The sequence below is a fragment of the Tyto alba genome, unplaced genomic scaffold, assembly GCF_018691265.1.
Source record: "Tyto alba isolate M040663 unplaced genomic scaffold, T.alba_DEE_v4.0 Super-Scaffold_42, whole genome shotgun sequence".
In the NCBI taxonomy this organism is placed as follows: Eukaryota; Metazoa; Chordata; class Aves; order Strigiformes; family Tytonidae; genus Tyto; species Tyto alba.
In genome coordinates this window covers 7,008,284-7,035,966 of record NW_024881318.1, presented here as the reverse complement: position 1 = coordinate 7,035,966, position 27,683 = coordinate 7,008,284, and the positions used below count along the sequence as shown (strand labels likewise).

Genomic DNA, 27,683 nt, shown 5'->3' with positions numbered 1-27,683 from the left:
CTTTGTGCCACCACCAAAAGGCAAACAGCATTGTAGCTTCCATATGAACTCAGAAAGAAGAGTGGCTGTGTAACTATCAAGAAGATATCAAAGGCAGTGAAGGCTAGATGTGGGGTAGAAATGGCTTCTTCCATTTTACCCAGCCAATTTTATTCTTCTCTCTAGAAAACCAGAATGAAGATACTGCCAATCTTTTTATTGATACGTGAAATACAAATACACTCCACAGGAAACATTAAAAGCAAACCTCAGCCCTTTCTTAGTTATGTCACTAGATGGCCCCATGTCTGAAGCAAACATCCCAGAAAATAACTGCTATAGTGGGAGACCTTTTGCCCATTCTACCCAGTGCTTTTTACAGGTTGGCAAGTACACGGAGAGGTATTAGTTTTAATATGAAATAATAACTCATTGTGCTGTTGCAAGTGTTTAATTAAGAGCAGACTGCTATATGATATCTGCTGCTGTGTATGGAGCAGAGGGGGCCGATAGGTCTAATCTGTCAAAGGAAGGGCATGCTAAAGAGGTAAGTTTGTTTTGCAGTATATTGCACCACCCAAAAGCACCCTTGCTTGTAGGAATAAATGATTCTCCAGTATCCACAGTTTACTATAATGATGTTTCCTTCCATGAGACTGGGAAGAGGGATAGGGTAATTGTCTTTCTGTATGGATATTCCTTTTATGCACCTTGTGGGATTTGAAAACATAAGCCTTGGTCAGTAGTAATTCTTTGGGTTGTTTGTGTGCTGGGCACTGGCAGAGAGCTGCAGAAGACATTGCTACAGACGCTGGGGCTCTATTTCCAGTATGAAGAGGACAAACATTTGTGGGTTTGTCACCTGCAGATACCTAACACTTGAGCTAGGCTTTTTCTTGGGGCTGAATGCAGGCACTGCTCAGTTGGGGTAGAAGGGAGGGAAACTAGGGGTGGAAGGAGGAGACTGTGTATGTGTTACTGTGTAATGTGATCAGGAATATATATGTGCTGTGCAAGCAACAGAAACTACTGCTTTTACCCCATCCACTGAATAAGTGCCACTCTCTCATGTTGGGGTCCTCATAAGTAATCGTAGAATATCTCAAGTTGGAAGGGACCCATAAGGATCAGTGAGTCCAACTCGCAGTGCTGAATGCCAGCATCCTAAAAGAGAAAGGAAATAATTTATTTGCCCAAATGCAGGCTTGGCCATACTGGTTTTCCTGTGGTCCCAGCTTCAAATCCCAAGGAGGCAGACCAAAGTCAATATGCTGATTTATAGAGCTTTCCTTGTAGCAGCTTCTGTTATGACTAAAATCTCAGGGTTTCTCTAAATCTTTATTCCAGTATCTTAGAAGATTTCTGTTTCTACTGCCCCTTTTGCTCTACTTGTTGTTGCACTTTATGCTCCCCCAGATGTAACTTCACAGAATGATGACAAAGATGTTTTATACTGCCTCGTTTTTGTCACTGAACCATTTGTGAATAACTTTGGGTTCTCCAATCTGTGTGAAGAAATCCATAGGGCTGACTCCATCTTGTAACTTCTGTATGTTGGGACCTGAGTTTGGTCACTCTTGTGTTAAAATTGGGCAAGTTTGGTGTTATCTCAAACTACTAATTCTTCAAGTACTCTGTATTTTACTTGCATTTATATATCAAGGTGCGAGAATTGGGAGGGGCCAATAGTGTACAGCTGGTCTTTGTAGCATAGATACACAGATCCCAGACCTTTTCTCCATGTCCCTTTCTCCAAGCACTCAGAAAATGGGTTTCTAGCTTCTAGAGGAAGGGACACGGCCATGCTACAGCACAAGATTTCCTTGCACAGCCCTTGGAGACACTGCATGAGGTCTGCAAGTGTCCTACACTGAAATTCACAGCAGCCTGAACATGTTGGAGATCCATAACCATAGTAAGGGAAGTATGTTATTTTTTCAACCTCAGAGTAATTTTCTCTTCTCTAGGAAAAGGTTTCTACCCATCCAGTAGCCCTGATAATGTGTAAGAAAAATTACATTGAAAACCACTTTCCTTCTGTTTATTAACAGTGAGTTGTTTTACAGTTCTTACATGCTGTTGTCTTAATTTGTTTGTTTCCACAGGCTACATTTAGATGCTGTTTACAGCAATAAAGAGAATATTACATTTGATCTAGAGTTCTGTCTTAATTCACAGGATGAGATGCGAACAGAAGCTCGTCGAAAAAATCTCCTCATTCTAATTTTGCATTATTTAATGGAGGAAGGGTATGTTTTTTAAATAATAGTGCTCTGCAGTTGTGGGTTGTGTGTGCCTGACCTCCCATAATGTGTCCTTCTGTCCTCTGTTGGGTGGATGGACAGCATGGCCCTTTGGTTTAATGTGAGTAAGAGGTAAATTACTATTACATATCTTGGCAGTTTACTTTGCTAAATTGTTTCAGTTTCTGAAACAAAAATGTCCTATATAATTTTAAAATACTTTAAAGCAATCAGCAAATGACCTTTAAATAGAGTGTGTGCTTTTATAATAAATAGAGTTGCGGACAGATTAAAAATACTGTATACTTACTAATGCCTTTGTTTGCCTCTTCAGAATAAGATAATAACTCTCAGTTTTCTGATCTTTGTTTTTTTGAAATTACCAGGTATGTTGATGCTGCAAATGCTTTGGAACAAGAGACGAAATTAAGTTTACGTGGCTTTGAAGTTTGTGACAACATTGATCTTGAGACAATTTTGATGGAATATGAAAGCTATTACTTTGTAAAATTTCAGAAGTATCCTAAAATCACCAAAAAGGTCCTGGACACAGGTATGTGGCTGTATTCCAAAAAGAAAGCTTTTGTTTCTCAAAGCCTAAAATGTGTGTTTAGCTGATATACTCACTGCCCTTCTTGTGTATGTCAGTGTTTAATATTTGAACTGTCTTACAGTTACAGAGCTATAGTTCTAGCACATAGGACTTAAGAATTTAGAGATGGAACTTTGAGCCCTTCTGCTCTTCTTTCTTTATATAGAGGAGAAAAGTAGTGATACTTTTCTGTATTTTAAAAACTGCTTTGATATTGAAAAATGCCATGTAAGCACAATGTATTATGGCATAGATGTATTCACTTTCTTCTCATGATGAGAGAATAGTAAGGCTGTTCTGTCTTGGATTTAATTTTTAAAATAAAATAATCCACTTAAATGAAATATTAAAACTTTGCTTACCAAGTTAGTGCTTAAAAGTTTATCACCACTAGTGTCATTAACTATCTATTTGGCATATTTTGATATACTAAAGATAGTGTGCCAAACAAGTGATAGGTTTATTTGCTCCTAAGGACTTAAAGTCTGAGGTATAAATGAATGATACAGAATAATGCAAGTCATAACGTGAGTGTTTTGTTATGACCCTGAGAGCCTGAATGGTTTTGTACTTGAGCACAAAATGTAACTTATAGAAGCCATAAGAACAACTGCATTAGAGTCAGTTATGAAGAGCTTGGAGGGTGCAGAAAACACCGACTTCTATACCTATTTGTCTTGTAAGAAAAATAAAGTCATTAGAGAAGGGAATGATTGGACAGGGAACATCTCTGAGCAGTCATTATTGTTTCATATGTCTGCCAGCAGCTTTGAAATGATATACACAAATATAATAAAATTACCTGTATAGGTGAAATGATTTTGAATCGTAATAAAGCTACTAGTCATCATTACATTCACAGTGTTGTAGAAGATCAGTACTAGCTGGAAGCAAGTGTTATCTGCATGAAGAACAGACCTATGGCTAGAACCTGTTGATTGGCGTTAATACAAAGAGGAGCAGTCTTGCAGGACAACACAAAAAAGATTTGTTACGAATCGAGATTGAAAATGTATTACAAAGCATTTGACACATCATACTTATTCTTAGTCAAACCGAGCGGCAGCCAAAGCTTGATCCATGATTGAAGTGAACAATTCCAAAAAGCCACTCTTAGACACTTAGAACCTCTTAGTACCCATTTTTTGGACAGTAAAGCTACTCAGACATGGGGCATTCTGCCGTTACTGAAGCCCAGAATGGCAACCATGCCAGCAAGGGTGTATTATCCTTTTTCCCTGAAGCCTAAGCAGCCTACCTCCTGCATGTATGCCTCTAGAGAAGCTTCTACCTGGTTATTTGTTACTCACCTTAAATTGTGTCCATGGTCAGGTCATGGTATATGCAGGTCAAACAAAACTAGTAGAGTGGTGGTCCTTCCTACTAAATTCTTTGTAATAGGTCTCAGCAAATTCTACTGAATCAACTAATTTCCATGCTGAATTGCAGTTTGCAGTGGCGTAGATGTACCCACATGATTACAAGTTTCACGCATGGGTTCTGCTGCCTCTAAGTACACTGTGTTCCAAAGCTCTTACAGTGAAACAGCTATTTGGGAAGGATTATTTTATGTAAGTGTATGAGAACCTGGGTGCAAGAGCTTTGTACAGAAAACAGTGATAGGAAATGTATTTTGGAACAACTAGGTGCATGCTAGTATGGTACAGACCCTCGGCTTTATGAGTTCACATCTGGGCTTCGTGAGTTTGACATTTTGAGGAAAAAGCCTTTCTTTGACAGAAGTTGTTTCAAATTATGAAAGTGCAAAAAATAACATAGTTTGATAACCACCATTGCAATGTGACATTCATGCTGTCTTGGTTTGTTGAACTTGATAAAATCACTATTAAGAAGAATGAGGCAAATTCTTATTTCCCAACTCAGCAATGAAAAAAATATTAACATTAAATAAGCATTCTGTGTGATATATTAAATTAGTTTATTGTGCTGAATCTAATTTGTGGTAGTATCTGTTTTACTGTGAAAATGATACTGGTTTTAAAATGTAAGCAAAGAAGCCAAAGACAACGAACCTAAAATTTAACAAGCCTGAAGCCAAACAGCTATCTCCAATATCAGTTTGATTTCAAAACATTTTTGCAAACTTGCATTTCTTGCAATCATGCTGTTCCTGTTTATGCAGTGTTATTTGCAACATCATTAACGTGTGCTCAAAAATATTTTTGAAGGGGAAAAAAAAAATCAGGTTGCATTTTTTATATCCTTAATTATTTTTCATTTTAATATTAATTTTGCCACAGCAGAAAATAAACAACAGCTGAGAACCGAGGGAAGACGAAGAAGGTAAGAGAAATTACTGAGTTTTTTCTGGGCAGAAAATTTTCCTATAAAAGCAATATGCCACATGGTTAAAATAATGTTGTAACACCATAGGATTACTAAAGCCTAGAATCACACTGCTGATTGCATGGTGCATTTTTCTGTATCTTTTAGAGGGAAATAAAGACTTATTTCCCAAATGCAGACAAATTACAAAGTTTCTACAGTGTGAATAAGGTAGGGTAGCATGTTTGAAAGCAGTAAGCATTGAACTTTGCTGTGATTGAAATTGATGCCTTAACTTCGGTAGGAGTAAAGTTAGCCCAAAACTGCTTTATTTGAAAACTCCACCTTTTCATCTTTTGGTATTTTGAAGGAAAAAAGAAGTTGTGAAAGCCTTTCAAGATAGTATTTTTTTAATTCTAGGGCAGAAAGCTCTTCTCAGAATGTCCTAAGGCTCAAACATCAGACAGTGCAACGACCATTGTCAAAAACTGCACCTGGGAGTACAACAGAATTTAAATCTTTCACCAAGGAGAGTCCCAAACAGGTTTAAACATGTTTTATCGTGGCAACATTACGGTTGAAATTAATGTGATTTTATTTAGAAAGACTATAGGCAGCAAGAGGATGCGAGTTGCGCAATTAATAATCATGTAACTAATGGGTTTTACTGATTATGACATTTAAGGATTATAGATGCAAGACTTCAGGAGAATATGCTTTCTGGCTGTGAGTTGGGGAGCAAGTCATGGGTAAAAATTAGAGGAAAAGAAGTCATATAATCCAACCGATACTAAAAGCAACTAGAGTTTTCCCATTAACACCAGTAGATTAATCCTTCAGTGCCAGAAAGCAAGACAAAAAGCCAACTAGAAAGTCTGGTGTCACTTGGAAGCATCTTCGTAGTGCATAAGGTTTTTTGAGATTGGGGGAGTAGTTTGACTCTGTAATTTTGAGTTTTGTGAGTCTCATTTTGATAAGATTGCTGTGAAAAGTACTTTATTACCATCCCTTACCAAGAAGGGAGCAGAAACCGCAGGTTGATGGGCAAGCACCGTGTCTGTTACAGCTTGCAAGAAACTACGAGGAGAGCCTCTTTTTTTTTAAGTCTTTGTCCATATTCCTGCATAGGGTGGATCTCATAACTGATGGGTTCTCTCACCCGTTAAAATCTTGGCTTTTGGACACTGCAGCAATGACTGCTATGAAGTGAATGTCAGAGTAACTTACAATCCTAAAATGGCTCCTCATTTCTGAGTTGACATGCTATGCCTTATACGTGCCTGTTTTTTCCACTGTTCATTAAGCATTTCTTTACATAACTATCTAAAATGCAGATTTCTACAACTTAGAATGAAATGCAATAATAATAGCGCACATGAAGTAACTTGAATGCTGAGCTCTAGAGCCATGGCTAAATGTATATAACTAAATGTATGATGGTGTTTGACAATATTGGATTACTGTTGCAAATTCCATGTAATGATACAGCTCATCTGGGTATGTATGAAGAGATGGGACGATACCTATAATGGGATAACTGTAACTCATCTACTTGGCCACACATCTGTTTAAAATTGATTTTTCTTTAGGATAATGACAATGCAGTTACTGTGGAACGATCTGATTTTGGTTTAAGCATCTCAGCAATCAACAAAACTGGAGGAGACAGCACTCACCCAAGAAGGGTTGGTGGAAACTTAGTATGTGATTTATGATAAAAAGGTGTATGTAGAAAAAACATGAAAGTTTTTCACAGATATCAAATGTGAGCTTTTTGTGTCTATTTTTATATAAAAGGATCCCGTATAATTAGCTGAAGAGTCAGTTTTATGATGTGAGCATTAATTCTCTGCATAGGACGCTCTGCTTGCATTAAATAGTATTTCAAACATTAAGAATGAAAAATATTTCTGGTTTTAAAACCCAGGGGTAATAGCTCAAATTGAAGATAAATTTTGAGTTCCTGAATGAGCTGATAAGAGGCTCTGCAGTGAAATTGTTGCAATGACTGAGAAGATGTGTGTTCTTTTCCAGTTGCTATCACAAGTTCTGTGGTCAGTTTTTTAACATATTTAGGACTGTATGTGCAGTAAGGAAGCTAATTGCTGTAATGGCAAGCAAAATTTGGTTCAATGCAGTTAACAGTTAAAGCCTATCAAAACATTGTTTTCTCCTTTAGGGCCAAGTAATTGACTTCCATGGAATGGTTCAGGATGCTGTTAAAGTATCTTCAAATGGAATAGCCTTGAACAGCCTTAATTGTGATCCAGATCCTTCAGTAAGTGTTTCTGTCCATATTTCCATCCAATGATCATGAACATCAGTTTTATATAACCAGGAACAAAATAAAATACCTCAGTGATGTCTTCATTCCCAAGTGCTGAAGAAGGGCTTAGGTTTCTGACTGGTGTATTTCCTTCTTGAGTGGACAGTCATGTGTTACACCAGTCTAATTTGTTGACAGTTGTTTACTTTTTGAACAAGACAACAAATATAAGTGGTATCTTAAGACTCACGAAAAAAAAAAAATCTCAGAAACTCACAGAATATCAGAGGGTAAAATTCTGGTTCCTTTGAATTCAGTATGTTATTTAGTGTTCACCTCAGCTGAGGCAAGAACAGTTTAGGTGGTTAAGATAGAAAATTTTCAGTAAAGTAATCACTACTTGACACAAGCCATAGCTTCTAGGACAATGCATCCAACTTACTCTGTGCCATTCCTCCTGACAACTGCTACATTTGAAGAGACTTTCAAAAAGAGTTTGTGGTAATGTAGTGAACCATATTTACATTTTTCACTCCTCTTAATCTATATAGGGCATGTTTAGGACTACATATGCAATAAGAGAGAAATTAATTTTAATGTTAATCCAGGATTAGATTCTGTAAAATGAAAAGATGAGTTACTGCAAATACAACCTACTTCAAAATCTTTATTATTATCCATATCATTACAGCTTCAAAAGTTGATATTATTATGAAATCTCAGCTTTTTTGAAACTATTTCGTAGTTTGTCTGTTTAAAAATGAAGTCTGACGAGAACTTACGTTTGTCTTTTTTAGGAACGATTATTGAAACCCCTTAGTGCTTTTATTGGCATGACTGGTGAGATGAGAGAACTTGCAACGGTTGTAAGCAAAGTAAGATTGGATCTCCATTTCAGTTGTATAGAGATCTTGGTTATCTTTGTCATCTGAGAATGTGGTTTGTTTCTTTTTACTGTCACTGATGATGCTTATTCTTGAATGTGCAAGCTATTTCTCTTATCATGCAACTCCCAACAAGTCATTTCTTTACAGGATATTTCTGACACACGATGGGAGGAAGTAATTAAGACCATTCCTTTCTAATGGGGAACTTGTAATCTAATCATGCTGCACTCATGAGACTGTCACAGGTTTTCCTTTGTTCTTATTGCTATAGTAAATGTACACCACTAGATAAAGAGATTTAAATATTTAGCTAATATTTTATTTTATTTATTTATTTTAATATTATCCAATGTATTACCTAACTGTGATCAAACAGTGGGGAAAACCTTGATTCAGCTCTGCGTGCAATTTCCATTCAAGGCATCGGGCTGTATTCAGCGTGGATGGTGTGCCAGTATCACAGCCATATCCTGATTCCAAGTGCATCTATTAGATACCGTGTACCAAAATTATTAAACCTGATATTCCTGCATTGTTTATAATACTGCTCCTGTGCCTTGCTTTGCGCTGCTTGAATGATCTGGATTCCTTGTCTTTTCTTGCTTGGTGCAGTGGAGAGATGCTATTACTGTAAGCTCTGCAAGCAGTGCTCTTCCCTCATTCCAGCACAGGAGCTGCATGGGCAGCACCAACAATGCACTGTATCCCAGGGCAGACTGGGGATTTTTCCACAACGGGCAGTTTGGTACCTGGAGAGAATCCCAACTTTATCAGCACCATTTCTTTTCACTCATGGGTTGAGGTGCAATCTAGCAAACAGGCCCTGGGCTAGCAGGAATCAGCCTGGCTATGAAGCAGGTAAATGCTTTGCATGCATCACCTCCCAAACTCCACAAGGCTCTTGTCCAAAAGGCCTCATAGTATCACACTATTTGTTAGTGTTGTGACTCTTTCTGGATATAAGCATCAGAAATGGTATCAACTCTTGCTCCCACATACTTAAAATCAGCTGTTTAAAAAGTCTAGAAGTCTTTTGCTGATTGATTTTTACAGCAGTGCATGGGCCAAATTCTTGGTCTCCAAGTTTTGCGTTTGCAATTTTGTAGAACCTGAAGTCTAAGAAATTTCCAACCTTAAAGTAAGAAAATTCTCATTCATTTCCATTCCTGTCTGGTTTTTAATTTATGGTAAACCTTTAAAATAGTGTTGTTCTTGCTGTTACTTTATCAAAAAGCAATAGGGTTGCTTTAACCTTTGTTATGGTGTGTTTTTTAAATTGTGTTGGTATGTTCCTAGTTGCTATAGTAATCAACACTGTGTAAATCAATAAAAATAAATAGCAAGTGGCATCTATTTCACAACACAATCTAATTTAATTTGGAAACAGTTATGGAAGTCTCTACTTAGTATCATAAATCTGATTCATCTTAATTTGCTGTTAATAGAAAGGGAAAGTGTAATCTACTCTATATAAATAATTTTTGTAATTGTATTAAATCAAATTTTCCCCTCGGATATAAGCACATAATTTTTCTTCAGCCTCTGGGGACTGACTATTTTTATTGGAAAGCAGAATTTATCCCAATTATTTGTATTGAGAATATGATATTTTCTGCAGAACAATTAGTCTCTGGAACACAAAGCCACAAAAATATTACTAAGGCAAATGGAAAGATTCATAGAAGATTTGGAAAGTTTGATGAATTAAATGAAATTAATTTATTGAGTGCTTCAGGGCATAGACTAATTACCGACTATCTTTTGATAGATGCTTAGGGGAAAATTTTCCTCCTGTTACAGAGTTTCTCACAGCTTTTCTTGCAGCGTATAAAATCTTGCGTAGTGTAGAGTAAACAGAAATTTTTCCGTTACTTATAAGTGATATCTGCAGCCATAAAGTTACTGAGCGTCAAGTTTAAACCAAACAAAAGTATTTTCACATTGCACATGATTAAACTGTGGAACTCATTACTACAGAATAAGCATGTTCAAAAAAGAGATAAGATAAATTCACTGAAGAATTAATATCCAAGGGTGTTTGAACTCTAAGATGTGATTTTAATTATCTAAACCCTTCACTTGCAGATTTTGGTGGATGTGAATATGAACCAATGTGTCACTCCTATTGCTCATACTTTTTTTTAAATATCTGATACTTGCCAGCGTCAGAGACAAAATATTAGGGTTGGTGAACCTTCATATCATGACAGCTCTTCATATATGTTAGTTGGTTACTAAAACCAACTAACGGAAGACAGATCTGCAAAACAAACCTGCTCAGTGTACACATTTGGCAGTCTATACGCTCTTAGGGAAACTAGGGCCTTGAAGGGAAGCAAGGCCCAATGTAGCAGCTCTGTAGAAATGATTGCTGTGTATGCTTTCCTTGTGGGAGGTACCTCGTATGTAGGGTTAAGTAATACAGTTTGTATCACTTAATAGCACTCTTATTTTATAACTGAGTCGATTCTTTTACTTTGCCAGAGATCATTATCCTAGTACAGAAGTTTTACTGACAGGATGTGATGTATGTTGCAGGACATTTATCTCCATAATCCAAATGTGAAGTGGGATGATATTATTGGACTGGATGCAGCTAAAAGGCTAGTCAAGGAAGCAGTTGTTTATCCCATAAGGGTAAGGCACTGAATATATTTGAGAAAATCAGTGTTGGGCTTTTTAGCATTTTCCTTGTAATTACACTGGTGTTTTAGAGTTCTCACTGTTACTGTGCATTTGCAGGCAGTTCATCTTAGAACTCTGCCTGTTCCTGTTTCGTCTGACACTGGCATATGCATTCTCCTATAGGCAAATGGCTTTTCAGTATTAAAATTATTGTGTCCTATTCTTTGGGACCTTTGGCAATGTAAGAGGTGCTGGATTTGACCTGTAGTAATTTAATGGAAAATTAATTATAGAAGAGAATATCAAACCAATTGCATATGAAGTACTCAGTTAAAACAGATTTCAAATTAATTATAGAAGAGAATATCAAACCAATTGCATATGAAGTACTCAGTTAAAACAGATTTCAAATGGTAAATATGATATTTTTCTCAGTACTCAGATCGTGTATATCATATTGTTTTGGAGGGTTTTTATCTCCGTATCTTCAAATTTCTCAGGCTTCCTGGATGAGTTAGGAGCAGTGGAGGTAGGGTTTAGAATCCCTTGCATTTTGTTATAGATGATACAGTTTTAATCCCTAAATTAATTTTCTTTTTCCCCAGTACCCACAGCTGTTTACTGGCATTCTGTCTCCTTGGAAAGGATTACTGCTGTATGGACCACCAGGTATGTACAGCTTTATACTGTATCCGTTTGTTTATCACTGCTTCTAGTTTTGAACCATGGTTAAATCATTGATGCTAATTATATCAAATGTATTAGTAAAGAACAGGACAATGTTCTGTAATGTGAAGTAAAAGGAGACACAAAGGATAATTACTTCTGTCTCTGACACTCAGACCTGTACATTTGCCTTTCTCACAACCCTTGACTATTTCTACACCCGAATCTTCCAAAAACAATACTTATACTAACCATTCAGGAAAGTGAGAACTCATCTCTGTTTTTACTGAACTTGGATCATATTGATCAAGTTTGACTTGACCTGATCTTACGAAATGTAAATAAAATACTGCATGGACTCAACTTTTTAGGGAAAATGTCCTTTCTTCCTTCTGCATTTGGGTATTGTTTTGGAAATGGGGTCGAAGCTTTGCCCCCTGTGCTAGCTGGGTGTTTTCCATGTCAGCACAGCTTCCTCTGCTCCACTTTGACACAAGCATTACCACCATGAGTGTGTCTGTGAGGGGACAGAGGGAACAAGTACCGCCTGAGTCAGGCTGCAAAGGCTGTTGCTGCAGTAAACTCAATTTGTTCCTGTGAATGTTTAGATGTACTTGACACAGAATCTGACCGTTTCAGCACGTAGTACTTCAGAATTTGGAGAATGTGTTTGCAGTGCTGTATTACCTGAGTTTCTCCAGACAATCCTGGAAGGGCTGTGGAGATGCTGGGGGGGCTGGAGCAGCTCCCCTGGGGGGCCGGGCTGAGAGAGTTGGGGGGGTTCAGCCTGGAGAAGAGAAGGCTCCGGGGAGCCCTTCGAGCGGCCTCCCAGGGCTTAAAGGGGGGACAGGAGAGGGGGGGGAGGGACTCTGGGTCAGGGGGTGGGGGAATAGGGTAAGGGATAATGGTTTTAAACTGAAAGAGGGGATATTTAGATGAGATCTAAGGCAGCAATTCCTCCCTGTTTGGGGGGTGAGGTGCTGGCCCAGGGTGCCCAGAGCAGCTGTGGGTGCCCCCTCCCTGGAAGGGTTCAAGGCCAGGTTGGACGGGGCTGGGAGCCCCCTGGGCTGGGTGAAGGGGGCCCTGCCCGGGGCAGGGGGTGGCAATGAATGGGATTTAAAGGTTCCTTCCAACCCAAACTATTCTGTGCTTCTATAACGTTTTCTGTTTTGCTGTTTTTATCTGACTGATAGAAGGATGAAGGGAATTATTCAAACATTTGCACTGTATTTCTTTAGAGAGTGAATTTCTTCAACGCTGTTGTTTGTAGGTACTGGAAAAACTTTGCTTGCTAAGGCTGTTGCCACAGAATGCAATACAACCTTTTTCAATATATCAGCATCCACCATTGTCAGCAAATGGAGGGGTGATTCAGAAAAACTTGTCCGGGTAAGAATTATTATAATCTCATTTTTTATACTTTAATAAACATCAGGTTCCCACATGAGAAACTGGAGTTAAACACAGAACTGGAAAGTGAGCATTCCTTTGATATTCACAGTCTTGGATAAAACGTGATTTTTTTCATATCTAGTTCTTAAACTGGGAATATCTTCACCTTTGTAGAAATCTCACAATGGATTCTTGCTGTGGAATTTTAGTTCTGTAATGTAAGATGACACAAATGTCCTGAAGACAGCAAAGATTTTTGACTCACTGAGTAAGAGACAGGCAGAGTTCCTAACTAAAGTAGTGTTTGCTTAGTGATCCCTTCAAAGTGCTTCACATCCTTTCTAAAAGGGTTGGCTTGAAATATTATTTAGATTCATAAACTCCTTATTAGTTGTAGTCTTCAGGGCACAGAATTGGCAAATAATTCTCTTGTCACAAATATTTTACAGTCAAAAGCAGATGTAATGTTGTTTTAAGTAAGGTAGTTTAATGGTAAATATATTTTTGCATATAGACTAGCAAGCAGCATGCATGGCTCAACTGTGGTAAAAAAAAAAAAAATCAGGGATTCAGGTGTAGCATCTTTGCCCCATGATGCCCATCGTAATCTCTCTGTAACGTCCACCATTTCAGTGTAAAAATTCCACAAGCTCTTAGCCTTTCTTTACACTCATCTCTTAGGCTACACTACAGATAGATACAGAGCTCTTGAGAATGAATAATTGTAACAGATTGCATTCAGCTAATGGCATTGCAAGCATTGTTAATCTCTCTTGAAATTTAGGCAATGTCTGGAACAGAATTATTCTTCATGTGCCCTTTGTCCTTTAAAATGGCACATTTTTCTTACGACATTCACCTCCTATGTTATTTATCCTTTTGACATCTGTCTCAGTAGCTTCCTAGAAGTTTCCCTTCTGGCGGGAGTAGGGAGGGGATGGTCTGTTTTATGACAGCACCATCCGAAAGGGTTTTGTGAACATGCTGCAGCATTTGCAGTGGTATTGAATTTGTGACATTTTACCCTTAGTTGAGTTTTTGGCAGAATCCAAAAATGCAATAAGTTTGTGGATCAGGACAGCTCTAAGAAAAGTATTGTGTGAATTTATATCCTAAAATCACATGAGGCTGGTGCAGGAGTTTTCTGAAGTTGTGTGGAGTATATGTGGGTTTTGTGGTCATTTGGAGGCATGTCCACTCATCCTGTTTTTCTCAGTTCTCAGTTGTATTGGTGTGATTCTATATTTTGTATTTGTAATAAAATTGTAGACTGTTCATGGGTTACTTGTGACTCTGGGCAAATAAATTAAACCCTCTGCTTCATATCCAAAGTGTAGAAAATAATATATATCTCTTAAAATTTGTCTTTTCAACTGTTCAGATTAAAAATATAGTTAGTGATATTTATTTTAAAACTCAAAGAACAATTCACTGAAGAAGAATCAACAATATGTTTTTACTGCTAATATAAGCTTCTCCATATTTACAGAAAAATAGATGAAACTTCTTTCTCCAAAGGGCAGACCCAGATTTTCTGTGTCAGCTTAATATTCCATTTTTTAATCTTGATTGTTCAAGCAGTTTATGTTTCTTTTCACCAGGAAAAACAAAAGAACTGCTTGAATGTTATCAAGAGAATCACTCCACTTTCTTCCATTATGGTTCAGCTGACTTGTAATTTTTTTTCTCAAATCCTTATTTAACAAAACTACAAATGGAGCAACAACAGAAGATGGATGGTGGATCTCATAACAATTTAGGAGTTCCCAGAATCTTCTGATAGATCATGTATTTCCATCTCATTATTCGCAGGGTACGCTGATAGGATTTAGCCAGAAAGATTTACGTATGAAGAGAGGATTACAAGTCTGTGCTCTTTATATCTCCTTCACAAACCTTTCAGAATTTCAGGGACCCTCAACCTACCCAGAGCCTTTTCCCGGCAGATATCCCTCTTTGTCATAGAAGTTTGGAATGTGGGTGCTGTTACTTGTCTTCTGTGCCAGTGGCCTTTAATGCCTGTTTGTGTAAGTTTATCTTTTCTTTCACATGTACTCTTTTCTTTAAACAGGTGTTATTTGAGCTTGCCCGGTACCATGCTCCTTCCACAATTTTCTTGGATGAGCTGGACTCAGTTATGAGTCAAAGAGGCACTATATCTGGGTAACTAATGAGACCACTTCCTAGGGCTCTAGGAGAATATTTGTGTCCCTCTTACTGCATGTTTTTAATAGTGTTTGTGTTCAGGTGCTGATTAGTGTTTAATCATACAGTGTACCTGTTAGAAACAAATTTTAGCTAAACTAAAGCCTCAGGCTACTCCGTAAGCTTCAACAGGAGCATAATTGGGCCCTTAAAAGACTTGTCTTTTAGATTTTATTGACATTATACTTACTTTGACTGATAATGGTAATTTTCTTTAATTTTTATTAAGCAATTTTTCTTTTGTTCTGTTGTCAGCTTTAGGAGCCTCGCAGTGTGTTATTGTCAGAGGGCCTATCAGCTCCAAAAGTACTGTTTCATGGAAGCGTTGCATATGCTGTGGGGATTTAAAGAGCAAGATGTAGTGGTTATTTCATTCACGGTAGATGAGATCAGTAGAGAAACAAGGATGAAAAACAAGCTGTGTGAAGATTAGCAAGGGACTGTGGGTCCAGCAAGACTGTGAGAAGGAGGAAGGTGCAAGGGTGTATAACCAGTGGTGGTGTACTTTAAAGTAAGGGGTTTGAAGTGGAAATAAAGGCAGTGGGGGAAAACAATAGATGATTTGTTAGAGGAAAGTAAGAAGCAGCTGATTTTGTGATAATTTGGACAGGCTTAGGTGTAGCAGGGTAAGATGGAGTGTACATGGTGCAATGGCATTTTCATTAATGGGACAAATTCTGCTGGCATTGTCAGAACTTCCAGATGCAGGAATGGCGGGATGTTGTTATTGTCATCCATGGTGTAGACAGTTTATAGTTAAAAACAGATTGAAAAGGTTAGGGATAGGGAAGAAGAAGGAGAAATATAGAAATATTGTTATAACCATTAGGAGCCCATTACAGTGGATTTTATGTACTGTAAATTATATGCTCACAAAGATTTATAAATTGAATATGCCATATCGTAAAGATACAACTTGTAATAATTGTCAGTTAATAGCTATAAATTATGGGCCAAATTTTACCTTCATGTATAATTTTAAAGGCTCTCATTAACATCACTGGATTATATATTTTAATAAGGATTTAAATCTAAGATTATATAGTTATTTTTACATATTCTTATTAAATATTGACTTGGCACCAATATATGGATGCCTTTGCAGAAATAAGCCATTAAACCAGAATTGTAGCTCTTACTCTTACTGTCTAAAGCCCTGATGTTTTCTCTGGGTTTGATCCAGGAGTTTCCAAGAACTCCACATCTGGGACCAAGAGTTCAAACTGGTTTCCTGCAAAACTGGTTACCTGGATCAGGGCCAGAATTCTTAGCATTTTGCTTAAATTCCCCTTCTCTTTCTGAGGAAGGATCCTTCTTGTGTGGTTTCTGCCTTATTTTTAAATTAATTTCAATACAGCATGTTTTCTTTTTTTGCTTTTGATAGAATATTTTGCAAAATATTGAGTTATTTTTAAATTAATTTCAATACAGCATATTTTCTTTTTTGCTTTTGTAAAATATTGAGTTCAGTAGTGGGTATATATTCTTGTGACCACTTAAAATTCACTCACAGAAAAATAACAGTAGTTGCCCTGAATAGGTAGGTATGTTAGTTATTTAATGGCAACTATCACATTATAAAAATTCTCATACATGGATTGATTGATCAAAGCCTTAGCTGTTTTCCAGTAAGCATCAGCATTTCGTGGAGATTAATACGAAGAAAAAAATAAAAATAAATATTTTCTTTGGATTCAATAATAGCGAATTCTCCTCACTTTAATGCAGTGAAAAGAGTCCATTTAAGTAATCATTAGAAATCTTTATTTTAATGCTTAGATGTTAGCTAATGGAGCTTAATCATACTTTCAACTGGGGCAAAACTGTGACAAGGGCTCAGTTGCTGTGAATGATGCTGTATAAATAAAGATGATTACTTTAATGCACTGAGCAAATAATATTTCTCTGAATCTTGGTAGTGGTGAACATGAAGGAAGTCGGCGGATGAAAACAGAATTACTGGTGCAGATGGATGGCTTGGCCCGATCTGATGATCTTGTATTTGTTTTAGCAGCTTCCAATCTGCCATGGTAAGAGATCCAGAGAGTACATTTTGAATACATTTGCATGAGCTTCTAAGCACAGATAAAGATTTTATTTAGACTTTTGCAGAAAAGCCTTGATATTTGGTTAAAGCATTTAAAGATTAATTTGGAGCTTTTACTTTTAAACTCTACAATTCTTGCTATTTGTGCCGCATGAGAATAATCCATAATAAAGTCAACATATGCTGATGCTACCAGCTGCTAATATTAAAAATTGAGTATTTGAATCTATATGCAAGTTATTTACTATGTTTAAGCTAAGAAGGGTTTCAGCCTGGGACTGTAAGGTGCTTAAAGCATTTAGCACTTAGAAGGATACTCCACAAATAGGAATGCTGGGTTTTATTGATATGAAATGTGACTTTTAAAAGTTGAGGGACAAAATTATTCAGTTTCTTTAACATAATTTAGAAGAGTAAACTCTGTAAGATTGGAACTAGGGCACCTCATCACGTTGGTTCTCAAAGTGGGCAGGATGTGTGTTGAGAACAAGACAGATGGAAGAGGATGAGGGAGGGAGGTGACATTTGTAATGTAACAACTGTGGATGCTGAGTGGAGTCCAACGGCCAGCAGAAAATGTCCAGCTCATGTGCTGTGCTTGAACAGTTTCTCCCATGGCCCCTGTCAGAGTCAGCATGTTGATCCGGCTTGATCATTCATCTGAACTAGTGTAGTGTATCTTTTTCTTTCATGGAAAACATTATCAAATGGTTGCCAGTTGTACATGGGGAAAGCAATGGCTGTTGGTTAAGCACAGCTATTTTTAACAGTCTTGGTTTGTAGCTCATTAATAATTTTCCAGAGTAGAAGCCAACACCTGTACAGGGAATTTAAGCACATTTGTGATGGGCTTTCTTTTGAAGTTAGTTTTCATAGGTCTGGAATTAGTTAGTGGATTTCTGCCTGCCCCAAGATTCCCCCTGTCCCATGGGCTACCGATCCATGAAATCTTCAGTAGAAGATCATATTTTCCTACAGAGAAATCTGTGCGTTGAAAGCAGAGAGGGGGAACCTCATCAAATTAAACTTTGAAAATTATGCCTGGTGAGGGACAGTCTTGGATGCAGATGCCTGCAATAAAGGTGAGTTAGGCATAAGAATGATTTTCTTCATCCTTTCCCTGAAGTATACATGAAGCAGAGAAATATAAGGTGTCTGCTGGGGGCAGACTAAATGGCTAACGTTTTTGCAGTCTGATGGTCATCATTGCACTGAAGTCTTCCTTGATATCCATGTCCCTAAAGACACTGAGACCTAAGTGGGCCTATTCACCTCTCACATGTACAGGTGTTCAAGCTAGCAGTCTGAAAAGGAGAAGACAGCAGTGCTGTTTCCAGGGAACTTCAAACCGTGGCCTGTGAGACATTTGGTGGAGCCCAGTGGTGGGTGCTCCCAGGAATGAGCTTGTGTGAGCGGCGGCTCAGCCGCGTTTCAAGTGGTGATACCTGAAATTCGACTGACAGGCCCATTGTTCACTGACATGTCACTCGCTCAGCTCTGCGGTGTGACAGCCACAGAGCAAGGCATCCAAAACTGGCTGGGAGTAAGTGAGAGCTCTGCACCCACAAAACCACAGGCTTCATTCTGGGATTGTTTTTCATGATTAGTGGGTTTTGGCAGATTTTCATGAGGTTGCCATAGGGAGATGTGTTGGAAAAGCCTCTCTGTGACTGGAGGTTCTCTGGGCTGTGATCAGCAGGCTGTTACTAACCACAGGGAATGTCCAAGTCTGAATGACACAGTATATGTATCCACAGCTGCTTGCTTTTGAGTAGTTACAAAAAAACCTTAACCCCTAGTGCATATTTTATCTTGTATAACGTACAAATGCACCTCTTGGTCATGACACACCACCTGATGTTTTCTCACAAAGTTTTTGGTAATTCTTTATTCCTCTTCTCAGATGTCCCCCATTTTGCCAGGCCTGGCTGAAAGGCCAAGGGGACAGGCAAAGAGAATTAAACAACAGAAGTGATTTTGGTGCCTCAGAATTGAGGCCCAAAGGTAATATTTTCTGTTGGTCTCATGTGGCCTGTTTACCTGGCCCATTTCAAAACGAGTTGGTGCTGAGAACCCTGAGTCCTTCGGAGACGCAGGAGGATGTGGGTCCCCAAGTCTCCATGGCTCTGTGGAGCACTCTGCCATACAGTATTGCCCTAGTTGGTCATCTTTCATGAACTTTGTGGGCAGTGTTCACATCACATAATTTTGGCAGCTAAGGTAGAAGGCAAATTTCCCCTGCTATGAGGCAGTCAACAGTGAAACAAGAGACGCAGCAGTTCAGAGCAATCGAGAGACCCACAGGTGTCAGTGCTGCTTAACATCTTCACCAGTGACTTGGATGATGGGACAGTGCACCCTCAACAAGTTTGCAGATGGTGCAAAACTGCGAGGAGCCGTTGATAGGCTGGGTTGTGCTGCCATTCCGAGGGACCTCAACAGGCTGGAGGAAAGAGCCCACAGGAATCTCATGAAAGCTCAAGTGCGGGTGAACAAACACTGGCACAGGTTGCTCAAGGAGGTTGTACAGTCTCCATCCTTGGAGATGCTCAGAACCTGACTGGATGTGGCCCTGAGCAACGTGCTCTGTTTGATCCTGATTTGAGACTGGAGTTGGGCTAAACGACCTCCAAGAGATGCCTTCCAACTTTAGCCATTCTGTGATGCTGTAAATCAAATCAGAGGTCTAATCTAGGTGCTGTGAAAGTAATTCAGAGTATTTCTTCTGAATGTAAGAAAGCCTCAGGGGTGTGGCCTTCTAAGTTAGGCATAGAGGCACAGTTGCTGCATAAAAACAGGCAGTGTGTTACCCTTCAGTGTCCCTCATGACAATTAGATAAATTAAAATAAGTGCCTAAGGACTCACTTGAGAATTACACAGTTATTCTCTGATGTAAAGGCTGGAGTTTCTGTCCGTCATGGGAAGAGATCCAGTCCACCTCCTTCTAGAAGTCTGTCTTTCCCCCTACATTTTCTGTCCTAGTGCAGAGCCTTATGTTTCCCATACAGTCAGGGAAGGATGCTCCTGAGTGCCACCCGGCAGACATCTTACCTGCTCAAATTCAAGTGCCAAAGTGGCAACATATTCAGAGGCTTTCATCTGCTTCTCTCTATGGCCTGCCCAGGGCTTTCAGGCTCTTTAGGTAGGAGAATGGTTGTGCGGGCACTTAAAATTTATGTAGAAGTTAGATGCACAAGTTAGGCTGGTTCCTACCCTGGCCTGACCATGTGAGTACAAAGCCATCACTGGCTTTTATAGCCATAATAGCAGAGCCTGTGTGTTGGTTTGGGGGATTTATGCCTTGGACAAACTCATGAATTTAAATCAGTACAAAATCCACCCCATTTTATATTACAGTATCTACATGAAAGGAACTGAGCAGAATTTGATTTAATTATGTTCTTGTTGTGTAAGAAAATGTTGAAAAATAAATAGCTACTGTATGTGTAAACAATTAAGTTTGAAAGAGTATGAATACATTAACAATCCATTTGTCTTTTTACGGTTCATTAGTAATACACTATATATGTTTGTTATTGGAGCACTGTTACTCTGAGCAGTGCGTTACACCTTTCTGTGGTATTTTAAATTATCCTGTGACTAGCTAAGCTTCACATGTAATGCTGCAGCATGGCAGCATTAAAAAGGATTAGATGTCTTTAGAGGATCCATGTCTTTCTACTCTTGAACACTGGTTTGAAAGGAAAAATTGGATATTTGAAAACCACGGAGGAAGAGTTCAGAGATGGCAACTGATTTGAAGGCCACTGTGTGGCTGGTGCTGGATCTGGGGATCTTGGAGATGTGTTAGTGTAAGTATGAGGCTGACCTCTTTCTGCATGCTTCTGCTGAAAGAGATTCCTGCGTGTGTCTTGTTACCGTGTGTCTGCCTAATGCAACCAATACAGTCTTCCCGTAACGTCATGCAGAACACGGTTTTGAGTGCTTTATGCATTTGATTTTGGATCATTTTGCAATACCAAAGTGCTGATTTCTGCAAAATTAGTCATTTGAAACATCAGAAATGACATGGCTTTTTTAAGGTAGATCCAAAATGACAAGATTTCTGTTTTGGGGGAACTGCTCCCGCCTAAAGCTGTCAGTCTCTGTTGGTACAAAGGTGGCAGCTGAGCCATTGTGAGAAACCAGCTCCGCTTTCTTATACCTGAAAGCTCAGAATTTCCTTTTGGACTTTCTCAACATTGCTCATGGGCAGATTGGATTTTGTCCTCTCTTAAGCAAATCCAACCTATGAGTGTAATGACTGGGCTGTCTTCCAGAAATGTGCCTACTGCAGATAATATGCTTTAAAATGAGGCTGAGTACATGCTTAGAAGGGTGTTTTAGTGGGATGGAAATTATTTAGTGATAGCTGTGAGCATCTTACATAGTCACTGAGGCTCACAGCCTCTAGGAATTTGGGAGTATCTGCTTCCAGAGAGATCAGCAGGATTTGAATCCCCTTTAAGATCTCAACTAATACTTCTACAGAATATTTTTATGTGTATTAGGTGACATGCAAGACCCCAGACTTCAGCTGCATAGGGATATTTCATAACAAAGTTTCAGAATACCCAGTATTGCAGTCCGAGGTTGTGGCTTCACAGCACAGCCCTGTGTTCTTGCAAACATTTGGTATTAAGCTGGATTTCAAGAGATTTGTTTAATTTGGATATTTATTGGTCATGAAAAAAAAATTACTACCGAGCTGCTTTTAGGTGAATTAAAAGAAGCCTAAACAAAGCTCTTTACACTGTCCTAAACTGCACTGCGGCTATTGATCTTCTCTTCAGCCAGTCCCTGCTGCCCAGCCTTGCTTCCTGCTACTCATCAAGGCACTTCCTATTAACATATTACTTGTTTAAATGATTCGATGTAATTAAATAAAATAACGGCCTTCTGAGTGAAGAAATAAAGTGATCCTTAACCACACAGTGAATGTTTCCTAATGTACTAGTGGATTTAATTTGACTTCCATTGCACTGCTGCTTGCTTCTCCCTCCCCAGCCTCAGGGTGGAGGAAGCTTTGGTGCAGGCTGACAGACTCTTCCCTTCTCTGGGAGCCGAGTCCTGCTGCAGCCGTGAGCACAAGGCCAAGATGAGTTCAGGAAGAGGTGGGTTGCAAAATCCAGGTCAGATCTGGGATTACCCTGTAGTCAGTCCTTCACTCTCAGCAGTGCACAGTGTGTATGGTGGAGGAGAGCAGGAAGGAGAGATTGGAGGAAGACCATGTGGGGAAGCCCTGAAAGGAGCAGAAGACGCGGAGTGAGAACAAGCCCTCAGCTTGTGGGGGCTCTGCCCGGGCCTGTGCACAGGAGGGTGGGAGGTGGGAGGGTTGAGAAGCTCGCTCATTCTTGGTGCCTTTTCCTCTAGAGCACAGCGGTGATGATTGCACTAGGCAGGGATTAATTATGAACCAGTCAGCCCTTGTTGCTGTTTCTGGGTTCACCTCTGGAGTTGTTGAGGTCTCTTAATTTCTGCCTAAAATGCATTTGCTACCATTCTGGAAATGAAAATAAGTGTTTGTCTAGTTTATCTTCATTAAATTTGGGAGTGATAACATGATAGCTCCTGATGTCAACCTGTGAGAGCTCCAAAAAGTCACCTGCTCTTACAGGCCCTGTACAGCTTTGTGTATCCTTTCATGAACATTTCATGATACTTTTATAAGCTATTGTTTCAGAGAATATTTTGGTTGGCTTGGTGCTTATTGTTCTGTTGTCATTAATGTCACTTAACCTTGCATTTGATCACTAACAAAACAACTTGGCAAACAACCTAAACACTTAAGATAGCAAAAAGATTATGTCTTTATTTTCCTCTTTAGCCAACAAGCAGGGACTCTGTAACCTTTCTGGATAAATAGAGCAACTGCTGTGCATCAGCAGACTTACTTACAGAACATGGCTAGGGAGCTCATGAACCTGTCATCTTGGGGGATACCCAGGAGTGCTCTGAAGCAGGAGTAGTGGTGGAAAATGTCATCATTTAGAGGATTTGTAGGGTATTTGCAGAGTCTCTGGCTGTGGTTCCCTGCAAGGGTGGTTTAGAGTACCTGCATGGGCACCTCTGAAACCCTGAGAAATTCTGCCCTGTTTACAGTGAGGATGGTAATATGGGTAAATAACAGCCAAGGGGTTGGTGAGACAGAGAGTAATTATTTCCAGCCAAGCGAAGCAATTTAGAGAAGTTGAGATGAAAAATACTTTTGGAAGGAGAGTGGGGATTAGCATGGTTCTTTGTCTGGTCTCGATGGGACCCTGTGCGAGAGGCTTTGCACTGAATGTTGGACAGCATCTTAAACAGCCTAAAAATATCAATAAGCCAACAGTCTTGCTCAGCAAACTCTGGTATTTACTTCTGAGGACTAGATTAGGAGGACTGGAATGGATCTGAGTGAATTCCTGTTGTTCTCCGAGTTCCTATTGATCTGGCTTTCCAATCTTTGCTTTCATTGCCCTTGGCTCAGCACATGTGGAACAAGCTCTCCCAGACCAAGAGGTCCTTCCTGGGGAGAGGGACACTTATGCTCCCTCTGAGCTGAGAGCCAGGCATGCTGAGGTCTGTGGAAAACCTAGGCAGGCACCTAGCTGCGGATTTGGGAGATGATTTTTGATTTTCTTTCTCATGTGTTGTGTCAGTAGAAAACAATTGCTATTGAAAAATAAGAAGTCACCAAAGGTGACAGAAATGTGCTCTGTTGGTGTGATACAGGTCTATCATGAGCCAGCTTTGAGCTCCCTGTAAATTAAGGAGGCGTTTCATACAAGAAGCATTGCTTGAATGTTGACTTTGCTGGCAAAAATATTTCACCAGGGAATCAGGATAGGTAGAGGCAGGCTTATTTAAGTGTAGTTATGGTCCCAGATTGTAGGTGCAGTACTCCAACAGCTCAACTGAGAAGGGTGGAAGTGGTGCTTAGGGGTCCTGTTTTTCTGCCTACACAACACACGTGGAATTGAGTTTCCCCTTGATAAGAGTTTCTTGGCAGATTTGAGGACTGAATTATATTTTAAACTGAAATAACAAGTCTGTGACTGAACGAGGCCGGTAGAGAAAGATTGGTACAGCACTTGGAAGGATAATAGCTCAGAGCAGTTCCTGTAAGGCACTAGAGACTTACAAGTGAGTAAATATTCTGTAGCAGCTATTTCTTCTTGAAAATTGTATGAATGACTGGGGTACTTGTAGACTGTTCCCATTACACAAGTGACAAGGGAGGAACTGGAGTAGGAATTTGTATTCAGTTGTTTGGTTGTGTTACCGTTAGATGCAAACAACTGAAAAGCACTTAGGGAAAAAAAAACTAGATTAAAATGAACTATTTAGATGTGTGTCTGTCCCAACCTGGAAAAGTCCAGTCAGGGGAGATTCGTTGTTATTCCCAGAGTGAGATTAAGATCAAACGAGGTCAAATGCCATAAAGAAAAGAAGTTTATTAGTTACATCAATATTTGCATAGATGCAAGAGAGAGAGAGAGAGAGAGAGGGAAGAGAAAAAAAAAAAAAAAAGGAAAGTAAAGATGCAATAGCTACCACCACGGAGCTGAGGCATCCCGTCGGTCTGAATCGGCTTCACGTCAGGTGGAGAATTCCATTGGATGCTGGTTGTCACGGCTCTTATATTGAGGTGTCGTCGCTCCTCCCGAGGATTGGTTGGCATATCCCAGAAACTGCCTTGTTCGCCCTCACCCATCACTCGGCCGTGGTGCACATGCCCCACACCGACTCTATGGGGGCGGCTGTTTCAGGGTCTTTTTTCTGTCCCCGGGTCTGGGCGCATGCGCAAGGGTAAGGTTGTCCATATGCACAGGTTTTCCGGGAAAGGTTTGGGGATTTCTAAGAAATCATTTACGTGCTCTGTCAAATGTGGTGGTGGTCGTAGGGTGTCCTTTGGTGCTCGACTGATGAAGGCTCAGCGTCTTCCTCCTGATTGAATGCTTGACTTTAATTGGATTTGCATCCTCAAGTGCTTCAAACTGGTCTAACAGGATTGATGCAAGCTCAGGGTCTCTCTATCTTATCTCCAAGGTTGTCCTGCTTCCTTTATCTTCAAGGATGTATTGTTCTTTGAAGTGTTACATGGATGTCCAGGCTTATGGAGGTGTAGCAGTTTCTGTGACTATGTTTGCTAAAGCATTAGAAACTTAGTAGGAGGTGGGGTGCTCCAACAATGCTGAGGCAGACATCCGCTGGTGGTTTCGACGGCGTCCAGCAATGTTGAGACAGACATTCATTGGTAGAAACATCTTTTAGACACAGTCCTTTACAGTGTCCGAGAGGAGCTGGCATGCTGGGTGTACCAGGACTCCTGACACTTCACAGAATCTGTGGTACTGGCAAGAGGGACTACTAAATGGTGATGAAAACCATTGAGAAAGGAACAGAAACAAACATTCATTTTTCTTTCAAGCTTCTTTTGTGTGTCACAAGCAAGAATGAAGAGTAGTCCCAATACTTTGTATTTTACCTTTTTTTAGGCAAAACATCTTTATCAGTGTTGATGTTGACACTGTCATGGTTTTTGGCTCACTGACACATTTATCCAAACGGTCCATCCTTCACATGATCCTTTTTGTAAGGATATTTTTTTCTTTGTGTCTGTATTATTTATACTCTGTATTGCAGGAGCAGTCTCAGATCAATGTCGTGTTCTGCCATAAACGGCCTTTGCATCCAAGACCTTCAGTTTGCATTTTATACCTATTAAGCATCCCTTACAAAGTGGCAATTAATTAGTCCTGACAGCGCCCCCAACAGACAATTTGTAGTGTCTCCTTAATAGCAAAGGGAGAAAGGGAAAGGTTGTTACTGATGAGACATAATGCAGATGAGTACCAGAGCCTTGGAAGAGAAGTACAATTTCTGATTGCTATTGTTAAGCCTCATTGTCACAAGCCAGTGTACTGCTAACTTACTGAACAGGAATACACTGGATAATTAACCCTTTTTTTTTTTTTTTTTTTGTTGTTGTTTTGGGGTTTTTTTGTTTTGTTTTGTTTTTGTTTGTTTGTTTGTTTTTTGTTGTTGTTGTTGTTGTTGGTTTTTTTCCAGAATTAGATTGTCAGAGTTGCAGATAGGGTTGAAAAATGTCACTCCCCACAGCAGGGAGCTTGCTGTCAAAGCCACATCTCCGCAACGAGGCATGCTGAGACGATTCCTCTCCTCCTTTGCTTGCAGGGAGTTGGACTCCGCCATGCTGCGGCGGCTGGAGAAGAGGATTTTGGTTGACCTCCCAAGTAAAGAGGCACGGCGGGTGATGATCCAGCACTGGCTGCCCCCTCTGAGCAACAGCGGAGGAGTGGAGCTGAGAACAGATCTGGAGTACAGCTTGCTGGGCCAGGTGAGACGGCGCTGCGGCAGGGACGGTGCCCACTGGTGCTCCAGGCCTGTCTGGGTGGGAGCCACCAGCACGAGTCACACACGTCACCCACAGCAGTGGGGTTATGCTGTGGCAGAATTGGTCCAGAGGGTTGGGACAGACGTACGGGGCTGTGGGAAGGACCTCGGCCCGGTTTGAGGCTCCGGCCAGAGGGAGACCCGCGAGACACGGGGCTGAGCATGTCAGAGGCACGTTCCTGGCCGTGGAAATCACCGTTTTCACGCAGCTCTGCTTGCAAAACAGTGTATTCCAATCCTCTCTGTTGGGCCAAGTTTTCAGCCTTAAATACAGGGAGATTTCCAGCAACAGTATATTTTATCACTCTTCTCACCAAGCTGGGAGCACTTCCAATTCATCGGGGTAATGAACAGTTAATTGTGTAGGGAAGGTTTGTCACAGCTCCACTGCTGCAGGAGAAAAGAGCATTTAGACAGTGAAGAGATTCAACAGATACCACACTTTCTTCATTTAGGCCTTTGTCACATCCTAAATTCTTTGAAAATATCTTACAGCTTACCCAGTTGGCCCTTCTTATATCTGTTCACAGAGACAATACTGCTCAGTTTTTGTTTCATAAATGTTAATAAGGAAATACAGTTACTTGATTAACAGGAAATCCAGGAACAGACACACAGAAAGGCAGGTTTTATCTGACCTATGGAAAATTGCCCTTTAGAAAGAAATTGCCCAGTATTTTCCTTGCTCCTATGATGTACTGTGGGCATTCAAAACAAGAACAAGCAACATAATGTTGAGGGGAGAGTACACCTAAGAATATGTATGTGTATATAGGTACACATAGATGCCTAATTTCAGACAGGAGTAGACTTGACAAATATTTTAGGTAAAATATTTATGCTTGTAAACACCATTTCTGACCAAGGTGTAAGGCTGTAAATTGTAATGTATCGTTCTGATCCCATCGCAGGAGACAGACGGGTACTCCGGCTCAGACATAAAACTCGTCTGCAAGGAAGCGGCCATGAGACCCGTGAGGAAAATTTTTGATGCTCTTGAAAATCATCAGCCAGGTACCACAGCTCTGAGTAGTGAATCCGGTCTGGGAAATGCTGATCTGCTGCTGTAACTCAAGAAATTAGAATGTTAACCCC

At 39.8% G+C, this 27,683-nt stretch overlaps 1 protein-coding gene across 10 annotated transcripts in view; it reads left to right on the top strand.

The window, feature by feature from the left end:
• The window catches only part of KATNAL2 (katanin catalytic subunit A1 like 2), a 34,950-nt gene that overhangs the window by 5,116 nt on the left and 2,151 nt on the right, over positions 1 to 27,683 (top strand). For 5 of the 10 annotated variants that reach the window (XM_033011175.2, XM_033011170.2, XM_033011173.2 and 2 more), the window contains 14 exons: positions 2,158 to 2,228; positions 2,609 to 2,775; positions 5,076 to 5,118; positions 5,521 to 5,644; positions 6,690 to 6,800; positions 7,280 to 7,378; positions 8,164 to 8,241; positions 10,792 to 10,890; positions 11,484 to 11,547; positions 12,815 to 12,933; positions 15,008 to 15,099; positions 17,061 to 17,171; positions 26,370 to 26,532; positions 27,500 to 27,602. In XM_033011175.2, the coding sequence (XP_032867066.1) occupies positions 2,164 to 2,228; positions 2,609 to 2,775; positions 5,076 to 5,118; positions 5,521 to 5,644; positions 6,690 to 6,800; positions 7,280 to 7,378; positions 8,164 to 8,241; positions 10,792 to 10,890; positions 11,484 to 11,547; positions 12,815 to 12,933; positions 15,008 to 15,099; positions 17,061 to 17,171; positions 26,370 to 26,532; positions 27,500 to 27,602 (1,438 nt within the window). In that variant the 5' untranslated portion in view covers positions 2,158 to 2,163. Of the gene's footprint in view, positions 1 to 923; positions 2,030 to 2,157; positions 2,229 to 2,608; positions 2,776 to 5,075; positions 5,119 to 5,520; positions 5,645 to 6,689; positions 6,801 to 7,279; positions 7,379 to 8,163; positions 8,242 to 10,791; positions 10,891 to 11,483; positions 11,548 to 12,814; positions 12,934 to 15,007; positions 15,100 to 17,060; positions 17,172 to 26,369; positions 26,533 to 27,499; positions 27,603 to 27,683 lie in introns of those variants that run through there. The other 5 variants (XM_033011180.2, XM_033011177.2, XM_033011171.2 and 2 more) reach the window with 4 other exon arrangements.